The sequence below is a fragment of the Trachymyrmex septentrionalis genome, unplaced genomic scaffold (genome assembly GCF_001594115.1).
Source record: "Trachymyrmex septentrionalis isolate Tsep2-gDNA-1 unplaced genomic scaffold, Tsep1.0 scaffold20, whole genome shotgun sequence".
Lineage (NCBI taxonomy): Eukaryota > Metazoa > Arthropoda > Insecta > Hymenoptera > Formicidae > Trachymyrmex > Trachymyrmex septentrionalis.
Window position 1 is genome coordinate 6,841,628 of NW_017305180.1, and position 8,984 is coordinate 6,850,611.

General features: G+C 30.9%; 1 protein-coding gene across 2 annotated transcripts in view; it reads left to right on the plus strand.

Annotated features, from left to right (window-relative positions):
- Positions 1–3,561: 3,561 nt before the first annotated feature.
- LOC108747769 (importin subunit alpha-7) overlaps positions 3,562–8,984 on the plus strand; it is a 9,080-nt gene continuing 3,657 nt past the window's right edge. Inside the window, exons 1-3 of one of the 2 annotated variants that reach the window (XM_018485511.1) lie at positions 3,562–3,708; positions 4,282–4,413; positions 4,536–4,670. In XM_018485511.1, the coding sequence (XP_018341013.1) occupies positions 3,562–3,708; positions 4,282–4,413; positions 4,536–4,670 (414 nt within the window). Of the gene's footprint in view, positions 3,709–4,281; positions 4,414–4,535; positions 4,671–7,707; positions 7,809–8,984 lie in introns of those variants that run through there. The other variant, XM_018485510.1, reaches the window with a different exon arrangement.

The window sequence follows — 8,984 nt, forward strand, 5'->3', positions numbered from 1 at the left end:
ATTTTTAAATCATTATCAAATAAAATGATTAAAAAACAAGCAAAAAAGGCTAATTTTACACAAATAAAAAATAATATTTACCGCTAGGTTGCTCCATCGGTGCCCGATGTCTCTCCCAGATCTCCACCTCCTCTCAGAATATGCACAGGACACTCGCGTAAATCACTCGCGAATACACTATAATCGCGTGCGGACTATAACTTGAGTCCAATAACTTGAACGGCACTTCCGAAACGCGCGACGCGACGAACCGGCTGCGATTCGTTTACTTTTGAAGTAAATCGACGACGAGGGTACGTTAGCTTCCCCGTTGGATTTTTACACGAAGAGAATGATTTTACTCAATATCTAAAAATTTATCTAGATATATACATTCAGATATATCCGAAAATTTTTAGACACTTGAGAAAAACTGTTTTTTTTTGTGTAAATATCCTCTGGGTACTGAGCCCTCCCACCACGTCAAGGTGTACCCGTGAGAGGGAAGATAATCTAAAAAATGTAATATATAGCTATTATCTATATTACTATGCAATTACTATGCAATCGGTTAACTTTTAGAAACGAATATCACGTCTGCAATTCGTTATCATTGCGAAGTAAAGTCAGAGCAGATAAAAGGGCTGAATCTTTTATTTATACATAGATGATGTCTGTAAGATATGATTAGAGTCAATAAAATGAAATTAATAAAAAAGGTTAGAAATTAATAAAAAAGAGAAACTCTTCTTTCTTTTATTATCGATAAATAGTTTACGTTTAATTTTTAAACAGATCGTATAACGAAAGGTGCGCAAAAACAAAAAATTAATTAAATTATTAAACTATATTAATTGTGAAAGCAGAAATTGCGTTATATGCATAAGAATATTCATATTAACATTGCTTTTTTATAACTCGTGTTATACCGTTCATACAGACAAGTGCCGTTCTTTTTCACATTTTTTTTTTTTTTTGAAACATAATAATCGCAGAAAATGCTAGATATAATACGAAATGTTGTATTTTATGAATATTCACATAATACGATTACTAGTATGATTAATTATTCATAAAGTACAACGTTTCGTAGTATATTTGGCATTCTTCGTGATAAGATTTCAAAAATTAATATGAAAAAGAATCGCACACGACACGACTGCCTGCTTGTACGAATCTCGGTAAGAGAATGACTGCGCGGTAATTATGCGTAGACGTAAACATGACGCACGGCTCCGTACCACCCTGTGTCATCCCCACCTCAAGGTCGCCAACCGTTTAACTGTCGAAATATTAACGCATATTTTACGACGTAAAATAATATATTCTTTACATTTTTAATATTCTCCGATTAGTGAAACAATTCTTACATGTATCTAATTGTAGTGGCGCGAGTCGTTTAATATGGTCTCATAATTATATCGTGATACACCAAGGAACATATTTGACGTTCATTTTATAATTTTAAATATTTTGTATCAATTAAATGTGCTGACAAAAAGCAAGACGTAAAAAGAGGTTTTTACTAGCGTGATATTTTTTTTACATAATTGTTCACGTAAAGTGCTTTTGACATCCTGATATCATATCTCAATATCATATTTCTTTTTATTGCTCTTTTTTGTGATTTAAAGAATGTATGACATATTGTTAATCATTATTTAATTGTAACAAATAATGATTAACAATATATCATACATTCTTTAAATAAAGATAAATGCAAAAATTTATTTTAAATTATGAAACAATTTCGACTTAAGTGGACAATATATTATATGTTTAGAAGAGATTGAATTTATTAAAAGTCTCTACTTGCTAGAGTAATTATAGAGACTTTGATACATATTAATAATTATAGTCGGCACGCTTCTGTCCTGAAGATTTAGTACAGAGACGAACCACATCTACTTTCGACGATACGATTTTATCGATAGTGTAAGAAAATGTATGTAGTCATGTAGTTTCTAAACTGAAAATGGATATACAGTCGATTTCGATTGTAACAGGAAAAAGGCTGGTATGACCTCTATCAGGTTTCTCTCTGAAGATTCTAAACATTTATACTATGCTTTTTTAGCAACTAACATTGCTAATCTTCTAGCAAATACCAGCATATTTTGAAAAAATGCGTTATAAATTATATATTTCCTTAGCTGCTATAGTTTTCTCAAAAAAAATATGTAATTGTATAAATTAAACCGTATAACGATAACAATACCTTATCGACAGTCAGGAGAGGAATTGAATCGACTATTGTATTCAAATAATAATTTATGTGGATTCGACAGTTGATATGATATCATGATCAGTAATGCCTGCGCTCTTTAATTATCCCTGGTGTTTCCAGTTTAGAACAGTGATTAAAATTGTAAATTTTTTAACATTATCTTGAACATGAATAATAAACACAATTTCACAAAAATAGTCACGTTGTAAAGTATATATGTTTCTACAAACGTTTTTCATTACAATTTAAAGATATAATTTCTTATACTAAGAATTTTAGAATGATATTCGTAGACGGACTAATGGCGAATGTTTTTCAAATGGCATTTATTAGTTACCACTAGAAAAATTGATCGATATATTGAGTTATAATATAAAATATATTTGTCTAATTGCATACAACTGAATTTTGTGATTTTAAATGTATTTAATCATTTTTAGAATTGATTCGCTTGTTCGCCAAATTGTTGTAGCGATGACTGGAGTCGCGATTGTAAAATTATGTAATAGAGTCGTGCAATAACGCCACGTTGCTTATTTGCATCATTTGCGAGAACTTGCGACCCTCACGACGAAACATTATCGTTAGTTCGCTATCGTGATATTTATAGCGCATAAATTATAAGAATTGCACTCTTTGCACTCGCACATGAGTCAGCTATTGAATCGTGTTACCGTCAACGGACGCTCATCGACGTTCAGTTGTTTTGTACGAAGATTTCACATATCATCACAAAAAATGGTTATTGCTGTAAGTATTCTTTGATGTACTCATTTTAGCACATGATTCATCAATTATCTTTCCTAATTGTATTTTAAGAGCCTCCTTGTAATCTATCATAATTAGGTGCTTTCCAGCAAGGACAGTCAGAAAGCACCTATTGTAATCTATCATATCCTCAGGGGATGATACACAATATAAATTCAGTTGTAAAATCATTCATTACAACTAATAAAACCTATAGAATGTGATCGATTCTAAACACTACAATGATAATGTTTGAATAATTCTGGTTACTTTATCTTGATTGCTTGTCTATTGCATGATTGTGATAAAAATTATAAAATCATTCATTAGAACTAATAAAACCTACAGAATGTGATCGGTTCTAAACACTACCATGACAATGTTTGGATAGTTTTTAATTAAAAAAAAAATTATTAAAACAAATTTATGCTAAAGCAAACAATGTGTAATTGCAATTAACATTTATGTGATGTGTATATTTATTTTTGAAATGACTGCTCATCGCTGGTCATTTGTTATATTTAATCGAATAGATATCTTAAATATGATATTGTATTATCTAATGAATATTTATAATTTTCTATTAAAGGATTAATTATCAATTATCAATGATTTTCAAGGTTGGAGACAAATTACCCAGCGTGGATCTTTTTGAGAACACACCAGCAGACAAGGTGAACCTAGCACAAGCCGCAGCTCAGAAGAAAATCGTAGTGTTTGGTGTACCAGGTGCATTTACTCCTGGTTGTTCAAAAGTAAAGAAAAAAACTTATTCTTTTCCAATTCAAACAATTGTTAAATTTTTGATAAATCCAACAGCTCTATCTTAATAAAATTAGAAACTTTTTATTTACATATAGTTTTGAAAGTAATTTTAATTTTCATATTAATGCAATATCTTTTATTGAATTTTCAATATTGAATTTTCCATTTATAAGGTAGAGAAGAGCTATTCTGTATTGATATATCTTCAGTTGCTATATATCTTCAAAAGTATATCTTTAAACGCTTCAACCACACAATAGCAAGCAATATCACTTATATGTTTACAACTGTATAAACATGGCTGCTTCTTGAAATTACAACTGTATAAACATGGCTTTCAAATGTTTAATGCATATTGTTCAGAAACGTGAATATTATCACTGACAGCAATAGCTCTGTGAACGATAAAGCTTTACCCTAACAAAAAATTAATTTATCTTAAATTTAGTTTAGCAAATTCTTATAATTTTATATATACATATATTTAGCAACAGAATAGGTTTTTGTTTGATATAGATTATATTATAAATATGATTAATTTAATTATCAATATTGATTTTCAGACTCATTTGCCTGGTTACATTGCAAAGGCGGATGAAATAAAATCCAAAGGAATTTCCGAGATATTTTGTATCGGTGTTAATGATCCATTTGTTATGGCAGCCTGGGGAAAAGAACATGGTGCAACAGGAAAAGTAAATGTTCATTTAATTATTAAATTTAAAAAATTAGATCTTTTACATAATGATTGTTATATAAATTTAAATTTACTTTGTCTATTATAATTATTTTCTTAAGAAGTCGTTTCTATTCTTAGGTACGAATGCTAGCTGACCCTAAAGGAGACTTTACAGACGCCATGGATCTTACTGTGGATTTGTCAGCCTTAGGAGGCAAACGCAGCAAACGTTATTCTATGGTGGTTGAAAATGGAATTGTAAAAGAGATCAATGTTGAACCAGATAACACTGGTCTATCTTGCTCTCTAGCGGATCGTATTAAAGTTTAAAGCAGTTTAAAACACTATTTTAATCATCAACTTTACAATGTATAGACAGAGCTTTTTACAAGAGGAAACTGAGATTAGCATTAAGGAGAAAACTGAAAGTATTTCGGCTATTTCAGCAGGATTTTTTTAACGTTCTTCTCATATAAACATAGAAGTTTATGCAACACATTGAAACATAAAAACAGAGTGCTTTCTATTTAATGTCTCAAATCGACACAAACATTCTATCTTTCTTGAGTTCTATTCATTCCAGTGAGTAATAAAGATAGAACAATATGTCGATTTGTGTCAAGTAGAAAACATCCCAGTTGAGACCTGAATGATTCAGAATCAAATCAATTGAGCCGATATATCTGTAATTTTCCCTTTTTGCTAATTATAAATGCTTTCCATTTAGTGACACAAGTCAACACAACTATCGTTCTGTCTTTATTATTCATAGAATGGGAAAAAATAGAACATTTGGGTCGACTTGTATTAATAAATAGAAAACATCCCTAAATACCCTCTTGTCCTAATTGATGTGCTTCATGTATACATATTCTAAAGCTTGATTATTAAGATTTTCCGTTTTCATATTATATTTTTCAACGTGTGTGCTGTTAACGTAGCACTTTATTCCTCGATTTTAGCGATTTCGCTTTTAAAATGTTAAATAGAAATATTACTTAAAAAAGTTGAAATTGTTTTTCTTGGTTCATGACATGTATGATATGGAAATAAAAATAATTCCTTAAATGATATTTCAAAGCACATTTGAGCGATCCTCCTAAATCTTTGAATATGTTTTAAGAATTCCGATTGATTCTTTGCTACGAAAAATTTGATATATTTTATATCAGATACTCGTACTAATGTATCTTGTATAATTTTACTTACAAGTAAAAGTTCAATTTTTGAATGCTCTCCTGGTGTAACAAATTAATGGCTGTCAGGATGCATTCAGCAGAACGTTCATTTTACAACTGTTGGAAGTTTTCTTCTTGCTGATTAGATTATTTTTTTTAGAAGAATGAACTTATCTCTGCAGACAATCATAAAATTATTGCAAAACTGTTGTGTTCTGTTGAACACAGCCATTGTATAGCACACTTTATGTTTGATTGCAACGGAGAACATATCTACACATTCTATATAAGAAATTTTAGAAGCTTGTTTTATACCTGATTTTTCAATTATCTGCATGATATTTATAAGCGGAGCTGTCATTACAGTCTTAACTAGAATTAGAACTAGATTATGAGGTGGCTTTTTCAGCCATGTTCAAATTTTTTTAGATTTGAAATCCCTTATGCTATGGGCTTAGAATTACTTGATTGAAAAAAATTCGAGAAAATTTTGCAATTTGAATTAAATTACTAGACCCTTTATAATGAGGTAAAAAACAAAAATATTATACCCTAATGTACAATAATTTCTGAAATAATATGTACATTTCTCTCAGTTGTCGAAAATCGCTGCGGCGATGCTGCAACAATTTTTGATAGATTTTAGAAATTAAATTTATACTTCTATGTAACATCGGACAGATGTCTCAGTTTGCGGCATATTTTACAGATTTCAGGATTACGAAATCATTTTTAAGAAAAAAATTTAAAAAAATATATAAAGCTGTACGTAGCAATTAATTGATTGCATATTATTTTTTACATCTGACGTCAAACAATCAACCTGATGCCTCGAAAGAGCCAAGCTTCTAATCTTTCATACAATATTGTATTACTTACAATAGAAAATTATAAAATCAAATACATATTTACAATATAATACAATACAATATTAATTATTGATTATATTTTCTAAACAACACTTTTCAAACACAAGATAAATTTCTTAATTAGAATATTCTTTGAATTTTTCTTTGAAGTGTTCTTAACAAGAAGCTCAACACAAAGTGTTTTTCTAATGTATTTAGTTATATCATATGGAATTCTCAAGGTCCTTTTATAATAGAACATTGACAAAACATATTAATTTATCAGTTGAGTTGTTTGGAACTTGTTCAGTAAGTTTCTCAACTGTTTCGTTAATATATTTTATTATCAATAATAACTTCTTTCAATTTAACATTTTGATCATTTATTTTACTAGTTTGAATTGCACATATTTCACTTAATTTTAACTTTAGAAACTTTATTATTTTTTAACAGAGAATATATTTTAGATATCAGAGTTTCTCTTTTGAATTGATATCTGATTTACTAAGATTAATATTATTATCCAATTCATCTTGATTTTTGTATATATTTAATTCTGTTTGCTTGATAGAAACCGAATTTTTCAATAATGGGCAGTGATTGACAAGCATATATGTATTTCTTTTTTTATTATTCGTCGAAATCAATTTTTTCCTTGTATGTTTAAATACATTTTTTATAAAATACATCTCATTCTTTAGGTACAGCCAGAAGTATGAGAAGGAATAACATGAGAAAAGCGATTCACTTGCATACCGTAGCAGTTGCTCACTGTCAGTCACAGCGACTTCAAGCGATTTAAGCCGGTATTCATAGTCGATTCTTATTTCAAGACCGTCTTGTAAGTAATATCTTAAGACGCTAATGCAGCTCTCTGATTGGTTCGTAGACCTCTTAAGACTTCTTAAGACCGTACTTAAGACGGTCTTGAATATAAGATCTGACTATGAATACCGGCCTTACTTATCCTACTACGTAGGGAGTTTTTTTATTTTTAATTTTTTTTTAGCACTGTGATTGGCTCGTGTGCAATTGCTATACATTCTAAGGCCGGAATCAGACTATGCATTGAAAATTGAGATTACAGATTGAAAGATTGAAATTTCACCAATGAGGACAAAGAAATTTTGACTCCTTTTGTTCTGATTGGTCAAACTTCCAAGTATCCATGACGGTTATCTAGCCAATCCCGCTCAATCGTGAATTAGCGGTCGCGATTGTGCTTTCCGATCTGTCAAACATGTGTCAGACCATCACCATTGCTACATAGTTTATGGCGAAGAGAGAGAGAAAGGACTCGCGGCGGCACTTGGGTTTGCGTTGCACTTGTATGATCTTTTACGCTTGATTCCTGATCAGGAAATTCGAATCTGCCCTCACAGCCGTAAGTACAAAGTGTGATTGTTATTACATTGATAGTTGATTCCCGATCGACGGTTCGGGATCGTCGAAATCGGGATCGCAGCGCGTTGACATACCGAGGGATCGAGAGAATTCCAGGCCAATGTCAATCTGCATTGGCTGTGCGCGTGCCAAAATGTCCAAGCGGCTGATCGCGCGCCAGCGGAGATCGATGATGGTCGTGTATCGCGTATCGTCTCCCAAACGGTACTATGACGATGCGTAATTCGGTTCATCCGAAGATGTATCTGCTCTTCCTCTTGGCAGCATCCCCGCCCCAACGATCTTGTCGATTAACTCCTAACCCTCATGCGGAATCCATTGTCAGATGAACATTGCGGCGACCAACGACATCGATGATGGCAACGCGATCCTTGTCCGCCTCTTTTTTTTCCTCCTTTTCTTTTGAGATAGTTTCCTCCATAAAACGGGTTTCGTTTGGAGCCTCGTTATTTTCGCCGCTTCGTATTTTTGTTCACACTTATGACGAATCAGTGTATCTATGTATGTGTACATCTATGAGTGCGCGCGTGCATATTTGAAGATATTTTTAAACGAGAAAGAGAGAGCGAAATTATCTTCCTTTTTTGCTTAAACATTTCTCGAGTATTGTTCATATATTTCATGTAAATAATTCTTAAATTACTGTGAGTGAGTAAATACAAACCTTCTCTTTGCTATATAAGATAATAAAAGTATTAATGCACAAGACACACACAATTACAGGAACTATTTTTAACATCCTTAAATAATGGAATCATACTGATGTTAAGAAATAAAACTGTCATAATTTTAATTCATTTTTGAGAGAATTAAAAGTAATATTAAAGCAATATTCTTGAAAAATTTGTATGTTTCAGAAATATATATAGATTGGCTACATTCTGTTTTACGCTTACAACACTTGTAAACATAATTTATTCTTGTTTAATATTTGATAGACAACATGAATAAACTAATACTTATAGCGTGTATGATATATTATAGCATGTACAAAAATAGCACACATCTATAATATTATTTTTTAAAGTATTTTCAAAAAACGTATATGTTCCAGAAATTTCTAACATGCGTCTTTCTTTCATGCTTTTCTTGATATTACGTATTATTTGAAAATTATAACTATAAAGCTATAAAATTAAAATTATTTATATATAAT